General features: G+C 39.3%; 1 protein-coding gene and 1 long non-coding RNA gene across 4 annotated transcripts in view; one reads left to right on the top strand and one right to left on the bottom strand.

The window, feature by feature from the left end:
• The window catches only part of CRYZL1 (crystallin zeta like 1), a 35,184-nt gene extending 11,814 nt beyond the window's left edge, over positions 1-23,370 (top strand). For 2 of the 3 annotated variants that reach the window (XM_046001864.1, XM_046001865.1), the window contains exons 4-13: positions 1,583-1,655; positions 4,439-4,483; positions 6,097-6,165; positions 12,242-12,375; positions 13,898-14,009; positions 17,344-17,442; positions 18,794-18,915; positions 19,764-19,869; positions 22,007-22,052; positions 22,792-23,370. In XM_046001864.1, the coding sequence (XP_045857820.1) occupies positions 1,583-1,655; positions 4,439-4,483; positions 6,097-6,165; positions 12,242-12,375; positions 13,898-14,009; positions 17,344-17,442; positions 18,794-18,915; positions 19,764-19,869; positions 22,007-22,052; positions 22,792-22,891 (906 nt within the window). In that variant the 3' untranslated portion in view covers positions 22,892-23,370. Of the gene's footprint in view, positions 1-1,582; positions 1,656-4,438; positions 4,484-6,096; positions 6,166-12,241; positions 12,376-13,897; positions 14,010-17,343; positions 17,443-18,793; positions 18,916-19,763; positions 19,870-22,002; positions 22,053-22,791 lie in introns of all 3 variants that reach the window. The other variant, XM_046001866.1, reaches the window with a different exon arrangement.
• On the bottom strand, positions 14,022-18,780 carry LOC123939869. The gene is made up of 3 exons (XR_006817994.1): positions 17,650-18,780; positions 16,018-16,075; positions 14,022-14,483 (listed from the first exon to the last, which is right to left on the bottom strand). It is a non-coding gene; the product is annotated as an uncharacterized LOC123939869 (long non-coding RNA).
• Positions 23,371-23,546: the final 176 nt, after the last annotated feature.

Here is a 23,546-nt window from a genome sequence, read left to right as displayed (position 1 = left end):
ATTGCCCAACTCTGAAACACAATGCTCATAAAAACTGTGTAGTAATGTAAGACGATGCTTGTGGTAGATGAAGGACACAGGATGCAATTGTTTTCTTTTTTTTTTTAAGAGTGTATTTATTTGACAGCAAGAGAGCACAGGCAAGGGGAGGGGCAGAAGGAGAGGAGGAAGCAGGCTCTATCCAGGACCCTGAGATCATAACCACAGGATACAGTCATGACATGATTAAAGCTCTGTAAAAGTCTGCATGGAAGAAATATTACATCCTGTATTTCTATAAGCATGTCATAAGAACATCTTAGGAAAAGCATAAAGTTCCACATTGAAAAAGAGACTTTTCTGGCCATCAGGTATATACAGGTGATCAGAAAATTTTAAAATAAAGGAAATATACAAAAGAATTATTTCAATTTATTCTTCTTGTTGTTCCTACAATCCTCTATCTTTAAATATGCCTAGCATCTTTAGTATCGTTATAAAAGTATACGTTGCAGGAACTTAAGCTATACGTTTATGTACACTCTGCCACTTTAAAAGTCAAGTACCTAGGGGCGCCTGGGTGGCTCAATGGGTTAAAGCCTCTGCCTTCGGCTCAGGTCATGATCCCAACATCCTGGGATCGAGCCCCGCATCGGGCTCCCTGCTCAGTGGGGAGCCTGCTTCTCTCTCTCTCTCTGCCTGCCTCTCTGCCTAATTGTGATCTCTGTCTGTCAAATAAATAAATAAAATCTTTAATAAAAAAAAAAGTCAAGTACCTAATTGGTTCAGAATCCAACAAAATAATTTTTTAAAAAATAATTTTTTATAAATTAAAAAATAGTTTACCCTTTTAAAAAATAATTTATCCTTGGGGCTCCTGGGCGGCAGCACAGTTGATGGGTGTCCGACTCTTGGTTTCAGCTCAGGTCGCGATCTCAGGGTCATGAGATCGAGCCCCATGTTGGGCTCCATGCTCGGCAAGGAATCTGCTTGAGATTCTCTCCCCCTCTGTCTGCCCCTCTCTCTCAAACTCTCTCCCTAAAAAAAGGAAATAAATAAATCTTTAAAAAAATAATTATCTACCCTTTTAAAAAAAGAAACTCCAGTCTGAAATTGTATGGCAGTTTCCCTTATGTTATCTCCATCACTTTTTCCTGCCCACCCCTTACCTAAGACTTGTGAGAAAGATGTGGGAAGGGAGAACCTTCTCTTTGGCTACATCCCCTTTATTCAACAGTGTCCTCTCCAGACTCCCTTTGCCCCATCAGAATGAAGTGACTGGAAAAAATACTTAGTCAACCAAGAAGAGCTTTGACTATTACTTCCCTTCATACCTGGCAAGTAAAAATGCTAAACATAGGATGTTAATGATAATTTGAATGATAATACCCATATGTAAATTCTACAGATCAACTAATTACTCTGCAAACTCTTGGTTTCCTACTATAGAAACTTATTTTGTGAAGTTACTTGCTTTGTCTTAACTCCAAAAATTAAATCATACTTGCATTTTTCTATGGTCTGATTTTTGCTCTTGCTTTCCTTATGTATGAGAAGGGGCCCGGAGTTATTCTAACAGTAAACAGTCTTTGTCATGATTTAGCTTCTGGCAGAAATGAAGATGGAAAAAGATTTCTTTCCTGTTGGGAGAGAAATTGCTGGAATTGTGTTAGATGGTAAGTTTATAGATGTAAATATCTGTACTTGGTTTTCTAAGATGAAAGAATTAAATGGGAGCTAATTGATTTACCCGCACATAAAATTATATACACTTCCTCCAATGTGAAATTTAATTATACAGAAATGTTTCTCTCTTTTAATTAAGAAGAAAAGTGGAACTTAATTGGTATTTTTTAAATTTTTATTTATGTATTTTATAATTAAAAAACTTATTAGAGTTTAGTAAATATTTGGGGATTATATGTTTAAATCCATGAGTAATCATATTCAGTGAAATAACCAATGTTGTTCTTTTTATAATGTTTACAAACCATAAATTATTTGTGTATGTTGGCTTTGGGCCAAAATTTATAATAATAGTAACTACATTCATATTCAATTTCTCAAGTCTGCCTAAAATTGAGCATTTAAAAGCAGACTGCTCATGCAAAAATGGGTTCTAGAGAGAAATAAGCAGTAAGATTTCACAGTTGTCTTAAATCAAAAAAGATTTTTTAAGTTTTACTTGGTGAATAAAGCTAATAAGCATAAATCGTTCAGATAATTTTGTTTCTAAAGACACCTACTCTTCATGTTCATTGCTTATAGGCAGTTCATGATCAGTCAGTATGTTTGCTCTTTCTGCAAATGTGAATGAATGAGAGTGTAATATGAGTTGGACCGAGTTTTACCTATGATTTTAATCTGTAATATATTTGACTCTTCCTCATTGTTTCTTCAGATACAGCTAAATCATAATTTCATTTCCTCTTTCTTCTGCTCAGACTGTAGGAAAATAAAAATAAGAATTCTGATAGCCAGAACACAATCATTGTCATGTCATTTCATTCATTCATTCATTTATTTACATCACATTTTATGAGCATTTGCTGAGTGCCTGCAATATTAAATGAGACCAAGTCCCTGCCCTCAAAATCTGGGGGAAAGACAGATACATGAGCAGATAATTATGAGAGCTCAGAAGAGAGCTGGCCAGCCCAGCCAAAAGAAACAGGAAAGCCTTCTTGGATACAGGAACCAGACACAAAGGAGGAGAATCATACTCAGCACACAGGATAACACGAACAAAGACCAAAGCAAGTAATAACGTGATGTATTTCAAGAATTACAAAGTCTGGTGTTGCCAGAGCAAAAGCAAAATTCTGGGCAGGAGTCAAGATACTTGACAGCAGAGAAACATTTTGTTGAGAAAATTCTCTTCAAAAATAGCAGAATGAAAGATAATAAACAAAATATTTTAATGATATAAACAGGGATTCCTTACCTCCAAAATATGAGGCAGGAGGGCAGACAAGGGCCAGAGCCATCATGAGCCTCATATATCTTTAGGAAGATTATTGGTGTGGCCATATGAAGGTTACTTTTGGAGGCTGTAGGCAAGAGGACTGGCCAGGTCATAGACCAACAGGCAAGAGATGACAAAGTCCATAACCTAGATAGTGACGGCAGAGGTGTTGGAGAAATACTGAGGAAGTAAAGTCAGCAGGACTGAATAATCAACTAAAACAGGATAATAAAAGCAGGATTAAGAGTGATTTACCCAATTCTGGTTAAGGTATGAATTGATGCCAATAATAGAGAAGGAAGGGGATCTGATTTGGAGGAAGATGGTGAGTTTAGATTTATACTTGCTGAGTTCAAGGTACATGAGTGACATCTCCCTGGAGATGTCTGCTAAGCAGTTGAGTGAGTTTAAGCTCAAAGGTAGAGTGTTCTTGCTAGAAATGTGTATATTTGAGAGTTGTCTGCGTGTCATTTGTGTTGAAATCAGAGTTGATGAGCTCACTCAGGGAGAGAGAAGAAATGGAGGAGGCCAGTCTTCGGGAGACAGCTGAAGGGAGTGTGAAGGAAGCCAGTGGAAAAGGATCAGAGTGATCCCAGGAAGACCGGAATCAGTAGCTGAAGGGAAAGGGAAGAGCATAATATATCAGAAGCCAAAAATCCTGGGGGATGACGGCACAGGAGAATCCAAAGAAAGCAAACTGAAAAGAGGATTCAAAAGCAGGAATATCAAACTTAGAGTTGCTTGCGGAGTACCAAGAGATGAGCTCTGGAGCCATCCTGCCCATAGCCAGCCACAGAGGCCACTTCGATTCCTGGCTTCCATCTTCATCCCGCTACCTTAGTTCCATTGTCTGTTAACTGGGAATGATAAAACCTACATCGTGGGTTACATGTGAGGAAGATCAAATGTGCTACTACAAGTAGGCATTCAACAATGTTTGGGTTTTTCCTTCCTTCCTTCTTGTTATTATTTGAACAAAAATATTCTAAAGAATTGGCTGTTGATAGAGGCTCTTTCTCTGTGTGTGCACAGAAAATGTAACCAAGAAATTTCTTGACACCAGTCTGAATATATTTCTGTAATCCCCCAATCAGAGTAATTCAGTGCATGACTCTTATCAGAACCTGCCATTGTATGTCTAAGGTTCTGTACCTAAACTAATGATTGGGCTTGCCACGGGAGGGCCGGAAAGTGGTATAGTCATCTGAAGAGCTGCGGAGTGGATTCTTTTCCTTTATTCCTTCATCCTTAGCTAAACAGACATCCTTCTCCATGGTGTCAGCAGCCTCATGGCCCAGATTTTGTGGAGAATTGTGTGCAGAATCCAGATTTGAGGTGCCTTTACTCTTGAACATCAGAATGTTCTAGAAGTTCTTAGCCTTTTCTCTGAGTTAGTGAATTTTTTATAAACCCATGGATTTATTTTGATAGTTTAGGAAGGGTGGTATTTAATGACCTCACAATACAAATTGTAAATTTTCTCCCCTCTTTAAGTTGGAAGCAAGGTGTCGTTCTTTCAGCCAGATGATGAAGTCGTCGGTGAGTTACGATTTATAATCCTGTTGTGAGTCCTCTGTTTTACTGTCCTCTCTTCTTTTTCTAAAACAGCTATTAGTGTTTATTGTGTTGTGTGCTTTGTATAGAAGGATACACATATCCTGATGTTTTAATTTGCTCACAGATAGCCACTGATGAAGAAAACTGGGAGTTTAATCTCAATAGCAGAATATTTAAAACTTTCTAATATCTGACTATTGAACAATACTATAGATACAAAGATGACCGTAGGTGTTACCATGGTTGGTGTAGCCCTTTCCTGACAGGACCCCAGTCTCTGACTAGACCGCAGATTCTGGAAAACACAGTGGCAGGTCACCTGCTTGAAGACCGCTGACTGACTCGGCTGTATGGCAGCTCCGCTCTCCATATCCAGCTTGCATTTCCCAGAGCTGCTCCCTCGCTACTCTCATAAAACCAAAGTTCAGGGGAGCTTGGGTGGCTCAGTGGGTTAAAGTCTCTGCCTTTGGCTCAGGTCATGATCTCAGGGTCCTGGGATCGAGCCCAGCATCAGGCTCTCTGCTCAGTGGGGAGTCTGCTTCCCCCTCTCTCTCTGCCTGCCTCTCTGCCTCCTTGTGATCTCTGTCAACTAAATAAAATCTTCAAAAAAAAAAAGTTCACTGGAAACCCTTAGTTTATTGGTTATTTTAAAAATCCACTGTGAATACTATTCTGCAAATACATGTATTTATACTATTATATCCTAAACAATCACACAAACATAAAATATGACCTTAGTTTTGTCTTGAAAATTACCATTTCTGTATGGAAAATATTCATAGAAAGATACTCAAACTTAAAAAATATTAACTTTATGGCATGCTCAAAGTTGTTAAGGACAGATTTATAGTAGGTTTTCGCTAGCTTTTTGTAGTATTGCCATTGGCTCATGTATTTTTTTGGAGAGTTTATTATTTCTGTCTTTCTTAAACTTTTTTATTCATCCAAGAAGGCAGTGACACTGTGTTACTCAAGACCAAAAATAAAATCAGACTGGCATAGAGGAAAATAGGGTTTTACTGGAAGCATCTTATAGAACCAAACTGGGGGGAGGTAGCTGTGCATCAGAGACACTTTTATTTTATTTTTAAGATTTTTATTTATTTATTTGTCAAAGAGAGAGTACAAGCAGGGGGAGCAGCAGGCAGAGGGAGAAGCAGGCTCCCCGCTGAACAGGGAGCCCCATGTGGGACTCGATCCCAGGACCCTGGGATCATGACTTGAGCTGAAGGCAGATGCTTAACCGACTGAGCCACCCAAGCGCCCTGCATCAGGGACAATCTTAACGAGAAATCCAGGTGCCCCAAAGACTCTGACTTGGCTCTGTACATCGGATACCACGTTGACCAGCACTCAGAGATGACAGAAGAGGGAGAAAAAGAAAGATAGTGTAGGCGATGCAGCGTTCATGACATAATGACCAGTCCACTTCCCTTCCTTCCTTCTCAGGGCTTCTCCCTTCGCCACACTAGTAATTCCTGGAATCGTCCTCAAAACTCTAATGAACATAATGTAGACTAATACTTAGTAGCGTCTCATTAGGAATGAATTCATTATGGGGTTGTTTCCCTTAAGTTTCTCCTGTTCATTTCCAGGAATCCTGCCCCTGGATTCTGAAGACCCTGGACTTTGTGAAGTTGTTAGAGTGCACGAGCATTACTTGGGTACGTGCCAGGCTTTTGCAGCTCATGTAAGTCTTGCATCAGTGATGTTTGTGGTGTTGAGTAACTTTGCAATGTTTTTGCATCTACCTAGGTAATAAATAACTTGGCTAGGTCATGTGACTACTGCTAGCGTATATTTAGTATCCATAAAATTCATATTCAGAGCAAACAGCGCATAGCTTTAAGCTACACTTTAAGCTACACTGCAGTGGTAAGAGGTTTGAAAAGTGGTTTCTTCCTGGGCTGTGAAATCATATCCCCGATCAGAATTTTTTTTAATTGAAGGATGGTTGGCATTCAATGTTACATTCATTTTAGGTGGAGATTTTTTTTTTTTTTTTTTTTTTTTTACTTCTTATTCTTGGTTATCAGTTGAAACTAAAAATATATAAAATCTGGATAATATGTGTAGAGCCTAAGATAGGAAAGAATCACGAACTCTTGTCTTTGGTTTCTTTTTTTTTTTTTTTTTTTAAGATTATTGTCTTTGGTTTCTAATGCTAATATATTTTGACCAGTTGTTTAGTTTAACTGAAATAGTAATTTTTCCTATAGTGATTTTCTTCTTGAATATTTAAAATAATAGAGACACACACACACTTCAGGAAACCATAGTGAAAAGTTGCTGCATCTCCTTCATAATCGGGGAAAGGCAAATTAAAACCCCTTCAGGATACTGTTAAGCATCCACATGATTAACAGATTTTATAAAGTCTAACCATCCCAAATGGTGGCAAGGATGTGAAAAGCAATGGAACGTTTTATGCACCAGGAGTGTAAATTGATACAAATACTTTAGAAAAGGGGGCACCTGGTTGGCTCAGTCAGTACAGCATTTGACTCTTGATCTCAGGGTTGTAAGTTCGAGCCCCACTTTGGGTGTAGAGATTACTTAAAAATAAGTAAATTTTTAAAACTCTTAACAATAACAACGAAAAGAAGATAATTTAGCATTATCTAAATAAAGGTAATGGTGTATGTACCCTAGACCTAATAATTCTACTGGTAGTTTTGTACCTCCCAGAAACTTGATGTGGACCAGTAGATAAGCCCAAGAGTTCCTAATACCAAGGTTTAGAACAGTGGAATAAAAATGGAAACAGCCTGGGAGCGCCTGGGTGGCTCAGTGGGTTAAAGCCTCTGCCTTCGGCTCAGGTCGTGATCTCAGGGTCCTGGGATCGAGCCCCGCATTGGGCTCTCTGCTCAGCAGGGGAGGCTGCTTCCCTTCCTCTCTCTCTCTGCCTGCCTCTCTGCTTACTTGTGATCTCTGTCAAATAAATAAAATCTTAAAAAAAAAAAAAAGAAACAGCCAAATCAATGTTCTTCACCAGGAAAATGGATGACTAAAGATATTCCTGGATTGTAATGCAACTTGGCAGTGAAAATCAATAAACACCAGGCAAACGTATCAAGATGGACGAATCTCATAAACTGTTGAGTAGAGAGAGCAAGTTGCAGAAGAAAACTGTGCGATGCCGCATATTTCTGTAAAGTTCAAGAACATACAAAATTAAGCGTATCTTATGTAGGAAATAAACAGGGATGAAAAGTCAGGTGTAGCCTTACCTTTGTGGGCAGAAGAAGAGGATGTGATCAGAGTGGATCCTTGGGACTGTGCTGGTGCTTCTACAAAGCTGTTTCTTATGCCAGGATTTACGTTATTCATCATTTCTTTCTTCCTTTTTTTTTTTTTTTGTTCTTCATTTCTTATCAGTAGGTCAGCATGTGCTCTTTTGTATTCTTGAACTATTTCATTACTATTTTCCCTGAGTTTATCGTTAAGTAGTAGAATCCCTAATCAGACTTTGTGATGACAGAAAGTCAAATTGGATTCTGGATTATTAAAAATAGTTAATTTATACATCTGCATCCATACAGTAATTTGAACTAGGCTCACAAATCTGTGGCATTTTATTTCTAAAATTGCAAACTATAAATAGTTTACAGTTTACTTAATGACTATGTCTAATACTCCCAAATAATACTATATTATTTTATTAAAACTTAATTTCAGGGGCTTCCAGCTGGCTCAGTCGGTAGATCATACAACTCTTGATCTTGGGGTAATGAGTTCAAGCCCCATGCTGGGGATACAGTTTACTTAAAATTAATTTCAGAAGGCATTTTTTGGAAATCTGAGGCCTGTATATATTAAACCTAGATAAGGAGCCAAGTATGTGTCTTCCTTTGAATGATAAACCTCACTTTCAAATACGGTGCTATCAAAGTCTCTGATCCATAGCTATTTTGATATTATACAGTTTGAAAATTGAGGACCACAGCTGGCTTTTTTTACAGATAACTACACTAATTTTGATCCCAGAATTTCCCTTGGCCTTATTTCACCTATTCTTTTGAGAACCTGGTAACTGTGGAATCAAATAAAACCTCTCGTTTGGATTCCCAGGCGTGAGTTTTGACCAACTTCCCTAAACTACATTGTTACAGAAAGTTAACTCTTGAAAAAAACAAACCAAAAAAGGCCCACTCTTTTTTTCTTTCTTTCTTTTTTTTTCAAGATTTGGCCTGATTTGTACACATTTCCATCATGTCTTTACCAGTTGTTTTTTAATAATAGCGTCATTGAGATGTAATTTACATACCACAGAATTCCCCTTTGTAAACCATACAGTTCAGTCAGTTTTAGTATATTCACAAAGTTGATCAACTCTTATCGCTAATTTTAGAGCATTTCATCACTCCAAGAGGGACCTCCCTTCCCACCGGCCATTATTCTCCATTTTCTCTCCACAGCTTCTCAAAACATGAATATACTTTCTTTTGATTTGCTTATTGGACATTTCATATATATTAATCTTGCAGTATGTGGTCTTTTGTAATTGTCTTAATTCACATAGGTCAGTTAATGCATTGTGTAACAAATCTCTGTATTTCATTCCTTTCAGTGGTTGAGTAATACTCTATCCTACGAGCATACACATTTTGTTTATCCGTTCATCTATGATTAGATATCAAGGTTGTTTCCACTTTTTTTGGCCATTATGAATAACGCTGATCTGAACATTTGTGTACAAATTTTTGTGTGTATATATGTTTTTATTTCTCTTGGAATAAAATAGAATTTTATAAACCTAGGAATAGAATTCATCAGGGAGGGTATGTGCTATGGCGAGTGCTGTGAAATGTGTAAACCTGGTGATTCAGAGACCTGTACTCCTGGGGCTAATAATACATTATATGTTAATAAAATATTTTTTAAAATTTAATAAGTTCTATACCATTAAAAAAAAGAATTATCAAGTCATATAATAATTCTACATTTAACATTTTAAGAAACCAACAAATTGATTTCAAAATGGCTACGACATTTCACAGTTCAGCTAACAATGAATGAGGGTCCCATTTGCTCCTCATCCTCACTACCCCTTGTTATTTTCTGCCTTTTTAATTTTAAGCACCCTAGAAGTGATAACTTTTTGTGGTTTTGATTTGCATTTTGCTAATGACTAATGATGTTGAAAAATTTTCACACTCACTGGACATTTGTATATCTTCTTTGGAGAAATGTCTGTTCAGATCCTGTGCCCAGTTTTTAAATTGGGTTGTTTTTTTTATTGGTGAATTATAAGAGTTCCTTATATATTCTAGATAGAAGTTGCTTGTCAGGGGTGCTTGGGTGGCTCAGGGGATTAAAGCCTCTGCCTTCAGCTCAGGTGATGATCCCAGGGAGAATAGGTGTCTTAACGAGTTTGATAAAGAATAAATTACCGTGTGTGAGTGGTCTCACCTGGTGCTCTATCTTCATGCCTTGCTTGTCTGAAATTTCCAGCATAGACGCATGGGTGCTCTCTCCCCCTCTAGATGGCACTAGTTAGCTGGCCTGTGCCGTGCTGAGGGTCCCGTGCTACACTGTCTCAGCTTCAGAGGGAAAATACTTGAAAACTGGCCAGGACTACAAAAGTGTTATAAAGTTGGTTTTAGGTAAAATGAGAAAGGATGGCTTTTACTGTGGAAATAATCCCATTGGGTGTACAAAATAAAAACCTACAAATTAAAGAATTAAATATGTTAAGGAATAGCTTACAGGTCAGATCATATAGAGAGCTCTTAAACTATATTAGGAGTTTACATTTTGTTTCAAGTGCAGTGGCAAGCCATGGGTGAGCCAACATCAAGGGTCAGACAATCCACTGAGACACCAGGCGCCCCACCACTGAACTCTAAACAGAGAAGGGTTAGCATGTTATGTATGTTTTTCAAGGTAATTCTGGGGACACCTGGGTGACTCAGTTGATTTAGCGTGCAACTCTTTTTTTTTTTTTTAAGATTTTATTTATTTGACAATGAGAGACACAGAGGGAACACAAGCAGGAGGAGGGGGAGACGGAGAAGCAGGCTTCCCGCTGAGCAGGGAGTCCGACACAGGGCTCGATCCCAGGACCCTGGGATCATGACCTGAGCTGACTGAGCCACCCAGGCACCCCAAGCGTGCGACTCTTAATCTCAACTCGGGTCTTCATGTCAGGGTGTTAAGTTCAAGCCCTTCATTGGGCTCCATGCTGAGCGTGGCTCCTACTTTAAAAAAAAAAAAAAAAAAAAAAGATCATTCTGACACTTCTGTTTTCAAAAAAACACCTTTAGGGAGATTGAAAAGAGAAGACATAAAGTTGAAAATAATATTTGTAACACATAAACAAGCAGTTCATCTAGAATATCTTTTTAAATTCCTATAACTCAATCAGAAAAAGACAGCACAACAGAAAAATTGATAAAACACTTGGTCATTTCACAAAAGGAATTCCAGGTGGCCAGCAAACAGAGAAAGGTGCCCAGCATTAGCAGTCATGAGGGAAAAGCAAGTTAAAATCACAATAAGAAACCATCATACACCCAGATGATGGGTGAGAATGTGTAATCATGCCAGGGGTTGACAGGGATGTTCAGAGTAACGGGAGCGCTGCTACACAGCTGTGGGAGAATGAATTCAGACCGCCACTTCCGGAGTATAGTCAAGTCGAAGGTTGTAATAACATCATCTTTTATAGGAGAGCATTCTTAGCAGCACTGCTCATAGCTGACACAAACTGAAAACACACATCCTCCTCGACCGGAGGGCGCATCACCAAATGAAAGTGTTCTCACATCCTGGAATGCCACAAAACACCAGAAAAAGGGGCGCCTGGGTGGCTCAGTTGGTTAAGCGACTGCCTTTGGCTCAGGTCATGATCCTGGACTCTGCAGGGAGTCTGGTTCTACCCTCTGACCCTCCCCCTTCTCATGCTCTCTCTCTCTTTCATTCTCTCTCCCTCAAATAAATAAAATCTTAAAAACACGCGCGCGCGCACACACACACACACACACACACACACACACCAGAAAAAGGAAAGCACTATAGCCACATTTACAAAAGTGGGTGTCTTCAGTGTTAAGGCACAAAAGCAAGATAGAAAAGAGTGCCAATGTTATGATTCCATTTAGTTAAAGTTCCAAAACAGGACAAACTCAGTTAATTTTTTTTTTTTAAGATTTTACTTATTTACATGAGAGAGAGATCACAAGTAGGCAGAGAGGCAGACCAGGTATAGGTGGGGAGCAACAGGGAGCCCAATGCAGGATTTGATCCCAGGACTCTGAGATCATGACCTGAGCTGAAGGCAGATGCTTAACCCACTGAGCCACCCAGGGGCCCCTACATTGTTTAGGAAGGCATCCCTGGGTCATAAATGATGGTGGTGAACAAGAACTGAAGTCAGCATGTTGGCGACCTCTGGTGGCAGAGATGGGGCTGTGCACTCTCTTGACCGGGATGGGGATTACTTGTATATTCACTTTGTATGTATCCGCCCATCTGTCCTGATGTTCTGTGTACTTTTCCGCGTGTGTTTCATTTCACAGTATAATGTTTAAAAATACAGACACACCGGCTCCTGTGCTGAGGGTGCCTTATGTGTGGGCGAGAATGGAACTCGGGAAGCCAAAATGTAGGCAAAAGATAACAGGTGTAGTAGCTTGGACCAGGGCCACCGAGGCAGGGGAGATGGCCAGAGAGATGGATCCAGGAGGCAGGACTAAAAGGACTTGCTAATCGGTCGCTTCCTCTTGTTCTTTGCGACAGTTCACAAACCAGAAAAAGTTACATGGACAGAAGCCGCTGGAACCATTCGGGATGGAGTACGAGCCTATACAGCTCTGCATTATCTGTCTCATCTCTCTCCTGGAAAATCAGTCCTCATCATGGATGGAGCAAGTGTAGGTGCTAAGAGTTCTGTTAAGAAACGGATCAAGGGGCACCTGGCTGGCTCGGTCGGTAGAACACACGACTCTTGATCTCGGGGTTGTGAGTTCAAGCCCCGCACTGGGTGCAGAGATTCCTTTCTTGGGGCGCCTGGGTGGCTCAGTGGGTTAAAGCCTCTGCCTTCGGCTCAGGTCATGATCTCAGGGTCCTGGGATCGAGCCCCGCAACGGGCTCTCTGCTCAGGGAGCCTGCTTCCTCCTCTCTCTCTGCCTGCTTCTCTGCCTACTTGTGATCTCCTTCTGTCAAATAAATAAAAATTAAAAAAAAAAAAAAGAAAGAAAGAAACGGATCAAAATCCACTAAACTTAGGAAATAGGCCACCCATTTGCTAATATAATTCTTTACCGATAGCTTGTTCAAGGCCCATTTTGTTAAAACAGGCAGCCTTTATTAACGGGAGTTAAAAGACTTAACTGTGTTCCGTTTCTTACTACTCTGAATCTGCTAGTACATGAAAGAAGCACACAAACCATGTTTTTATGCCCATTCCACGAAGCCTGAAATAGCTCATGAAGTCATGAAAATAGCTTTGAAGTCATGCCCCAAAACTCCCGACCAGTTTTGTGTTTCTCTCACACCAACACCTAACGTTGGTAAGATGTTGCATTTATAGACAAGTCACACAAGATAAAAAAAAATGTGCTACTGTGAACACGTTACATGTATCAGCAAAAAAAATTGTTCAAGACACTAGAAATACATAAAAATAGATTACGGTCTAAAAATGTTAGAAAACTTGGAGTCAATTTTTGTAGTTTCATTATCTGTCTAGCTATTGATGAAAATGCTTTTTCCCCTGCTTTCATGTGCAAAAAAGGCAGAAACGTCTTTGGCATCGGCTCCGGCCTGACGTCCAGCATCAGGATAGTAGTGTTTTCCCGAACTTACCCTCGGGTCAGCAAGAGGATGGAGCTATTGAGAGTGCTTTGACCTTTATTTGTTTTTTATTTTTAAATTTTTTTTATTTTTAGAGATTTTATTTGTTTATTTGACAGACAGAGATCACAGGTAGGCAGAGAGGCAGGCAGAGAGAGAGGAGAAAGCAGGCTCCCTGCTGAGCAGAGAGCCCGATGCGGGGCTCGATGTGGGGCTCGATCCCAGGACCCTGAGATCATGACCCCAGCCGAAGGCAGAGGCTTTAACCCACTGAGCCACCCAGGCGCCCCAAGTGCTTTGACCTTTAAAGAGAGATAGCTGAGGCCAAGTTTCTGAGCGCAGCCCTTACCTCGAAACTTCGTGCAGCAGTCAGACCGAGCGAGAGCATGCGGCATACACACCTTTTCTGCCATCCTCCTGGAGAAGAAAGTCAAATGTCCAACCTTGTCCATATTTTTTTTCCTCTTCTATCAGATAATATTGAAAAATACAGTAAAGTAGCACTAAACTATTACACTTTATTAAATAGCCTGTAACGCAAGTTAGATAGGGCCTCTGCCTTAATATCTATAAACCCACTGAGTATTTTTGTCTCCACAGGCCCTTGGTATGATAGCTATTCAGTTAGCGCACCACAGAGGAGCCAAAGTGATTTCAACAGCAGGCAGCCTCGAAGACAAGCAGTGCCTCGAAAGACTTAGGCCTTCTATAGGTGGGTAATCCTACTCTACACAGACTACAACTGAAAATTTTGAAGAGGTATCACCCCAAAGACTGTCCTCGTAAAACAGAGTACAAAATCCCAAATGAAAGTCACCGTTAAAATGTACTTAGTCTCCATGCTGAGTCCAGGTTTATCTGAGTGATAGTTTTAATTTTCATTCTTTTTAAACCTACATCTCTCAATGTTTTTTCTTTTTTGCCCCGTTGTTACCAACTTACCCAAGTCTGAATTAGCTGAACTTGGACACAGTTTAGCAATACCTGATGCCTCTTTGGTTTTAGTCATACGTCAAGATATGTTTCCGTCACTCTCTGGGTTTCTCACCCTCTTTTACTCAATGATAGACCTCAGAAGTTGTCTGTTTTCTGTGACATGCTGGGAAGGAAGATGATCCACTTAAACAGAAAACACGGGTCAGGTATAGTTTATTGGTGAGGAGGATATGGTGGAGACTAGCAAGCTCTGGAAGAGATTGAAACCAAGGACCGAAATGTGATACCTGGAACTATAAAAATCCTAGAAAAGAGGACAGGCAGTAATTTCCCCAACGTTGGACATAGTAACTTTTTTTCTAGATGTGTCTCCTGAGGTAAGGGAAATAAAAGCAAAAATAAGGGATGCCTGGGTGGCTCAGTTGGTTAAGCCACTGCCTTCGGCTCAGGTCATGATCCCAGAGTCCTGGGATCGAGTCCCGCATCAGGCTTCTTGCTCGGCAGGGAGCCTGCTTCTCTCTCTGCTTCTGCCTGCCACTCTGCCTGCTTGTGCGCTCTCTCTGTCTGTCTCTCTGACAAATAAGTAAATAAGATCTTTTTTAAAAAAGGCAAAAATAAACTATTGGGATTACATCAAAATAAAAGTTTCTGCAAAGCGAAGGGAACAATCCACAAAACTAAAAGACAGCCTACTGAATGAGAGAAGGTATTCGCAAATGACATCTTTGATAAAGGCTTAGTATCAAAAATACATAAAGAACTTAACACAACTCAACACTCAGAAAAAATAACCCTATTAAAAATGGGCAGAAGACACTAGCAGATATTTCTCCAAAGAGGAAATACAGATGGGTGCCCCTGTATGGCTCAGTCATTAAGCATCTGACACAGCTCAGGTCATGATCCCAGGGTCCTGGGATTGAGCCCTGCATGAGGCTCCCTGCTCAGCAGGAGGCCTGCTTTCCCTTTCCCACTCCCCCTGTTTGTGTTCCTGCCCTTGCTGTCTCTATCTCTCTGTCAAATAAATTAATTAATTAATTAATTAAAACCTTTAAAAAAAAACAAAAAAGATATACAGATTGCCAACCCATGAGAAGATGCTCGACATCATTCATCAGCAGGGAGATGCAAATCAAAACTACAACAAGATATCCTCTCATACCTGTCATATGGCTACAGTCAAAAACACAAGAAACAAAAGTGTTGGAGGGGGTGTGGAGAAATAGGAACCCTCATGCACTATTGGTAGGAATGCTGTGGAAAACAATATGGAGGTTCCTCAAAAAGTTAAAAAATGGAACTACCCTATGAGTAATCACACTACTGGGTATTTACCTCTAAATATAAAATAGTAATTCAAAGGGGTACATGCACCCCTTTTTTAATTGCAGCATTAATATTTACAATAACCAAGTAACAGAAGGCGCCCAAATGTTCATCGACTGATGAATGGATAAAGAAGATGTGGTGTATATATATATATATAAATATGTATATATTTTTATATATATGTGATGGAATATTATTCAGCCATAAAAAAGAATGAAATCTTGCCATTCGCAACAACATGAATGGAGCTAGACAGTATAATGCTAAGCCAAATGAGCTAATCAGGGAACGAAATACACGATTTCATTCATGTGGAATTTAAGAAACAAAACAAATGTACAAAGAAAAAAGAGACGAACCAAGAAACAGACTCTTAACTGCAGAGAACAAACTGGTCATGGGGGCGGGGTGGAGAGATGGAGGAAACAGGTGGTGGGGGTTAAGAATACACTTACCTTGATGAGGCCTGAGTAAGGTATGGAACCGCCGAATCACTGTATCACACACCTGAAACTAATAGAACGGTATGTTCACTACAGTGGAATTTTTTTTAATAAAAAATGGCTCAACAAAAAATAAAAAGATTGAACCTGTCCAAACAACAATGTAAAGGGAAAGAAAAAAAAATAGATTGAAAAAGATGACCAAGAAGAGGAGAAAGCGGAATGGAGAAACAAACAGATGGGGAGAGGAGGCTGAGCCAGATTGTGGGGGGCAGGCGGGGCAGGCAGGAAGGAGCTTCAGATTCATTGATTGTCAGTGGGAATGATCTCCCCCGAGTCCTCGGCAATCCTGTGTCAGCAAACCAGGGAGCAGCCTCTAGAGGGTTTAACAGCTTGTCCAAGGAGCCACGACGTGATTGGAGTGGGATTTGAACCCAGGCCTGTCCAACATTAAAGCCCATGTTACTTCTATTGTTACCTTATGCTTCTGGCAGAGATAACCGAGACTTGGAAGAAAGGTTAAGGTAGGGACTGGAGAAAGAAGGGAAAAAAAGGAAGAGACTGGAAATGGAATGAAGTGGGGGAAGAAAGCATGAACAGTATTTTTGAAGGGAGAGTTTTCCTACTGTCCTTCCCAGGTGCTTCCGTCCCCTTTCCCTGGTGTCCCCGCCCCCCACATCTTAGATCCCTCTTGGGGGTGCCAGTCGGAACCCCGCTGAGAGGAATTCTTTTACATGAAGGTGCTAAAAACTCCGGAAATAATAGTTTGGTTTTTACTAACTGCTCAAAGTAATCGTGTTTTTTTCCCCTTAACCTTCAAGGTTTTTCTTCATTTGGGGGAGCAAGTAGGAAAGGGAACAGGGGAATTTCTATGACTGAAAAAGGATTAACAGCCTCTAATAGAGAGGTCCTATATCACACAAATACATTTTTTACATTTTAGCTTTAAACTCTCTTAACTCTAAACATACTTGAGAAATTGCTTAATCTCCTAATTTATGCCTTAATATGTATGTATCTCTGTGGTTTATAGATTCCCTGTTCTGACTATATATCTTTTAGTGATAGGGAACAATGCTCTTTCTTCAGTAGGCCAGGCTTGGAACGCAGCATCCACAAAATGTTTAATATTTTTATCTGATTGAATATACCAGTGCCTGCCTTTAAATTGATCCTTACCACTATTGGGTAAGAGAAGAAAAAGTAAAATTTGGATCCAGTAACTCTTTGAACCACTCCATACAGATATTTATTCGCTTTTCTTTTTCTTTTTCTCTGATTGGTTGGTGTTGATCACATACAGAACAGTACAATTGCCTGACTTCCTGTCCTTTACAGCCCGAGTCATCGATGTATCTAATGGAAAAGGCCACGTTGCTGAAAGCTGTTTAGAAGAAACAGGTGGCCTGGGAGTTGATATTGTCCTAGATGCTGGAGGTGGGTACGTCACTAGATCGGTAGTCTGTGTCATTTTTGCAGTGTGATGGGTGCATTTCACAAATAAAATATATATAAATAAAGCCAGATAAGAATTATTAACATATTTGTCAAATTGATGTCATGTTTTGTTTTTAACTTTTCTAGTTAAACTAGAGCTTCTTGAATCCCCCTGTAAACACGGTCTAGAAGAGAGAGCATGCTTACCTTTAAAATACAGGCTCTGGAGTTTATATAAGTGTTTTGACAAAGATGAACAAACATCATCTTCTCATTGGTTGCCAGACGATACCTATTACTTTAGCTCTCGGCCAGACGCTGAGTTCTGCCGTGTCTGGCTGCCCTCTGTTGGGTGGCTGACTTCCACAATCTCTATTTGGAAAAAGCACAGAATTTTGTTCCATTTTTACCTCCCTGAACCTTGTGTTATTTAAGCTGTATCTATTTCACACCTAGTCTGTACACACCTGGGTAGTGCCATTGTGCAGAAAGCTTGCAAAGAGATTCTCTTCGTGCTTTGTTAAGATTTATGTTCTGTGATGGGAATCAGAAATGCAGCTCTGACCATCTTAATCTTTTTCTTTTTAACCAGTATTTTCAGGACTTGAAATTAACTCAGGAAAATCACTTCTCGGCCTTTTGGCTAAGATCAGCTGTGAATATTAACACAGAAAAATCTTTCAGTGGAAGTGAACGGATACTTCGTTAACTTTTCAAATATACATTTTTTTTTTTTTTAAGATTTTTACTTATTGATTTAACAGACAAAGATCACAAGTCGGCAGAAAGGCAGGTGTGGCAGGGCGGGGAAGCAGGCTTCCCGCCGAGCAGGGAGCCCGATGCGGGGCTGGATGCGGGGCTCGATTCCAGGACCCTGGGATCATGACCTAAGCCAAAGGCAGAGGCTTTAACCCCCCGAGCCACCCAGGCGCCCCTCAAATATACATTTCAATAATTATGTCAGTATATGACTTTCTTAATTCTATGAATTCCTTAAGCAGAAGTCAGATTTTCCCAAAGAATTAAGCTATCAATGTTACGATTAAAGCTACCAGTCTTAGTTATGTGTTATATGACCTTGCCTAGTTTTCAAATGAAAATAAACTTTTTGTCGTTTATTATTTCACTTATAATTGAATCTAGAGTAAATTTTATGACCAGTTTTAAAGCAAAAAGTATGTTTTAAGGTGTCTGAATACATTATGTGTTATTGTTTTCTAAGAAAAATTCTTCCTTGTTCCCACATTAAAAAGTAAAGAGGACTAGTTTGAAGAATTAATTTTTGCCAGATTACTATAAAATATATTTCTTGTCTCTCTCTCTCTCTCTTTTTAAACTATTCCCTTGTAAGTGAGATTATATAGTAAAGATGATGAGCCAGCTGTAAAATTACAACTACTGCCCCATAAACATGACATCATCACACTTCTTGGTGTTGGAGGCCATTGGGTAACAACAGAAGAAAACCTGCAGGTATTATCAGAAACAATGAAGCATTACTATTACGCCGAAAGGATATAATTAACAAAGAATAATGCTTAAGTCTCTTGAAGCAAGATGTGAAGAAATTATCAATTCTGAATTATACCTGTTTCTAAAGAAATGTAACTTTATTTTTTACGTTAGATACATGTTGGCCAAAACGTAGAAGTAGTGCCTACTAGAGGAGTTCATTCAGGTTTTATTTAGTGGTTTGGAAGAAGTGACTTCTGAATTTTTTGGTAGTACTTCCGATAAGATTTTTTTTTCTTAGTAACAAACATTGTTGACATATACTTAGCAAAATATTTCTATACAAAATGATGACAAATCCCCATTCACATTGGAATTTACTACAAATGTGTGTATATACGTTGTCTCCCAAAGTTACATTTCTCAACAGTATTCAGATCTTATCATGGTTGATATGCCAATGCCATAATCCTCGTATATCAGCCTTCACTAGTTTTCTAACAGCCTCATGATGACAACTGATAAGTAGCAGCCAGCAATCTCATTCTTACACACATGCACGCACTCGTGCACACACACACTCATGCACACACGCACTCACGCACACACATATACACACGTGCGAGCCCAGAGGCTACCACTCCTTCATCTCTACATAGGCCTTGCATCTGCCCTTACTGTTTCATCATTTTGGACAATGAATTAGAAAAGAAAATGTTACAGTTTACATATTGTTATTAAAGTTTATATAGTGTTTATTTGTGATTTGGGTATTTAATTTGCATAGAAGTTTTTCTGGCTCAAGATACCTGTCTCTGTCTGCTATGAAACTCGCAATCGTTGATCAGTCTTTGTGCTTTCTGTCCAAGTTGGATCCTCCGGATAGCCATTGCCTTTTCCTCAAGGGAGCAACAGTGGCTTTCCTTAATGATGAAGTTTGGAATTTGTCAAATGTGCAACAGGGAAAATATCTTTATATCCTTTTTATCTACTGACTTGCGTTTCTGGCTTGAAATCTACCATGAACTCTCATTAAGTCCTTTAAAAATGATAATTGATAGTAATAACAGCTAACTTTCATTGAGTATGCCAAACAGTGTTTCAGGTGCTTTGTAAGTATTAATATATTTAAACATTGAAAAACAGCCCTATCATATATCATATATCATATATATTTCAAGCATAGGAAAGTTACTACATGTCCCAGGATGCAGCCAAAAAGTGATGGGACAGGAATCACCCAGGCAGTCATGCTCGTTTGTGAATGGGAGATAAACCACAGGATACATGTAAAAATTTGTTTCATTTTCAACTTGGCATTTCGGAAATTACACATCCCCTTGAAAGGCTCTAATCTATGCTCTAATGGTGCTGTTACGTAAGACATTTCAGAATGCTTATCCGCATTAAAGAGTTTGTGGGGTGTTTTAAGATTAACAGTGCTGGAAAAACTTCATCAAATGAAGATGAGTTTGATTTTTTTTTTTAAATGGAATTCATTCTGAGAAAAATCTGATGAACGAAGCCAAATCATGCCAGTTTTGGTGAAAGTAATGAATTCTTGTGTTGAAAATGTGAAAGCCGTTCCCAAAGAATGATCCAAACCTCTTTAGAACTTAAGAAAAACTTTGGGTCAAACTTACAAAAACTTTTTTTTCTAAGATAACTGTTTTAAAGGCATTTGCACCTGCTAAAAATTGTAATATATTAGATAAAACATAAATTCTTATTATTTAATAGAGTATGTCTGTATGAAAAAAGAAACTTGCAAGCCTTAAGTTTGTCTCCACTGAATATCATGCTTTGCTTTCCTTAAACGTATGTAGTTTATATACACGTGATACTTATTAAGGCCCACCTTCTCTAAGAGCAATGATGGAATTAATCAGAGCTTTCAAAGAGGAGTATTTCTGCACTATCCTGCATACATTGTAAAAAATACATTTTAGAACCAGAACATCCCCTTAATGTAGTGAAACTGTGATTTGAAAGTGTTTCTGAATAAATTTTTTTCTCTAAATTCAGAAAATAGACTTCATTATTAGCTTTCTAGAAGAATTTGTTAGATTTCAATTCTAAGCAACTTAATTGTCCACTAACGTTGTAATTATCTAGACTCTCAAAGGATAACAGCATGTGTTAAGAGTACCACTAGATAGAGTGCGTTTTGGATCTTACATGTCGGGAGCTAGGCTAACTCCTTTGCCTGCATTATTTAATTCCCTCCACACAAACACACTCTTAGAGTTACTGTTGGCATTTTCACTTAACAAGAGTAGAAAGAGAATTTGCAGTACGGGGAGAATTCTTTAGGTCCTCTTTAGGAAAATCTTTAAAATGGCTGATGTTCAGACTTTCTAATTATATTTTCTAAAGACTTGAATTCTCAAGTCCCAAATCAGACTCTAGTCCTCATTCGTGCTAAACCCCCCGATCAGTTCCCGTGTGAGCCAGTTGCTTCTTGTGATTTAACAGCCTTCCTTCCGACGGTGTGATAGATGCCATATGTCATTCTCTAGTACTAGCAATTACACAGACTCAGTCCTAAAACTGTCATCGCAATTAAATGACTCATTTTTTTTTCTTAATTTTACACTTGCTTTTTGAGCCTTGTAGTGACAAACTACAGTTTGTTAACTTTTCTGCACACAAATTTTGAGCCACTGAGCAGCCTGTTTAGTAAATAAACGTGCACCTAAGAGATGTAAGTGCTAACGTTGTTTCTAACTGGAAACACCATACATAGTGCTAGAAGGAAAACCTGACAGCCCGGAACTCCTACCCATCTGGGTTAACACTAGTCATTTGGGTTAACACTAGTCGTCTGGGTTAACACTAGTCGTTACCTAGTACAAGGCATGAGGCTCGCTGCTTCTGCCGCTTTTCCTAACTTACAAGTGTAGGCTCTATTTAACGTTTCCACTTCTCTCACATCAGCTCCCCATTTCCCTGTTTTCAGGGTAAACTTAGCAGCTTACAGAATTTCTGCAATTAAATTCTCCATTTCTGAGAGGGCTGAGCTTGAAATAGGTGACCTGCGTAACATCTTATTGGCTGGGTTTGTTCAATCCTCTCTGTGTTACATTGTCACCTTAACAATCTTTCCAGCTACGTATCTTAAAAGATGTGATGGAGAAGTTATCAAGCGGAGTTTTTAGGTACGCTGAGTAACCAAATCATTGTTTGTTTTTTCTGTTCTCGAGGTAAGGCAAGCATTTCCACATCTGTTTCAGTTTCCACAGCATACCTATTGCCTCCATATCTTATTTTGTTTGGATAAGTAGCTGCTCTTTAATTATTTCTCGAAGTGTGTCTTGGGATACATCGGTAAGCATTCGTGAAGACAGAAGTGGCTCATGGGTTCTCCTTATCCTTTCCGTACCACACCACACAACTTTACTTTTCTCATCACCCTTCCCAGAGTAATGTGAAATGACCCATAGCTTGAGACGAGGGAAAAGTACAGTTTTGTTTTTTTAATTTGGATCTGGGAGTAGATAAAGGAGGCATTTTTCCACATCAAAACTTAACCAGTTTTAACAGTGGAAAACTAACGGACAAGTTTACTTAAATGGACAAGATTATTTAAAATAATAGAATTGGGGCACCCAGGTGGCTCAGTGGGTTGGGCATCTGACTTCTGCTCAGGTCATGATCTCCAGGTCCTGGGATAGAACCCCAGGTCCCCCTCCTTGCTCAGTGGGAAGTCTGCTTCTCCTTCTCCCACTCCCTTTGCCCTTCCCCCTGCTTCTGCACTCACTCACTCTCACATAAATTTTTTTAAAAATCTTTAAAAAAAAATAATAGACTTGAACTACAGCAAATGTCAACTCTAATCCTATTGTTTCACTCATCTTTACCTTGACCTAACTGTATAATAATTTCATTCTTTCTCAGGCCTCAGTTGGATGAACCCATTCCACTGTATGAGGCGAAAGTTACCATGGAAGTTGTTCAGAAAAATCAAGGAAGAAAAAAGCAAGTTGTTCAATTTTAATTTTGTTTCTTGTCAGACCTCAGTTGGATAAACCCCCTCCAGTACTTGAAGCCAGAGTTTCCTTGGGAATTGCTCAGAAAAGTCAAGAAAGATAAAATCAGATTGTTCCGTTTTCCTTCTGTTAGTCAAGACACTCAAAGTTATTTAAGGTTTTTGAGAAGTATTTGGAAAAATTATTGTACCAATGGTCAAGACAGTTCCATAATTAACGTCTAAAGGGAATATGCAGAAATTCTTTGCTTGTTTTGATACATTTTCCTCTGTTATAAAATTCTTTCCATGAAGAAAATTGCTTTCAGGAAAAGCTATGCTACTCTATTGATAAAGTTGTTAGTCTTTTGGTATGTCAAAATAACGTTATTACTTTTGTACCATCTCCGTTCGCAATACCTTCCTTCCTTAACGAGCCTTTGCTGTCGTAATTTAATCATTTGAGTTTATTTTCAAGTCTCAAAGGATCTAGTCCATAGACACTTTGAACATTTTTCAGGCATTCATTTATTTCAGGGTTTCCTCGGGATCAAACAGGACCAGCACCATAACTTGCCAGTGGCAGCTGCAGCGTGTGCGGGGTGGAGGGGTTTGGGGCTGCAGTGGCCATGGGTGGGCAGGGGCTAGGAGGCTGCACTTGCTGATTCCTGCCGGGGTTCTCTCT

Source organism: Meles meles, chromosome 4 (genome assembly GCF_922984935.1).
Source record: "Meles meles chromosome 4, mMelMel3.1 paternal haplotype, whole genome shotgun sequence".
NCBI lineage: Eukaryota > Metazoa > Chordata > Mammalia > Carnivora > Mustelidae > Meles > Meles meles.
The sequence above is the reverse complement of the archived record's forward strand: the minus strand, read 5'-3'. Positions and strand labels throughout refer to the sequence as shown.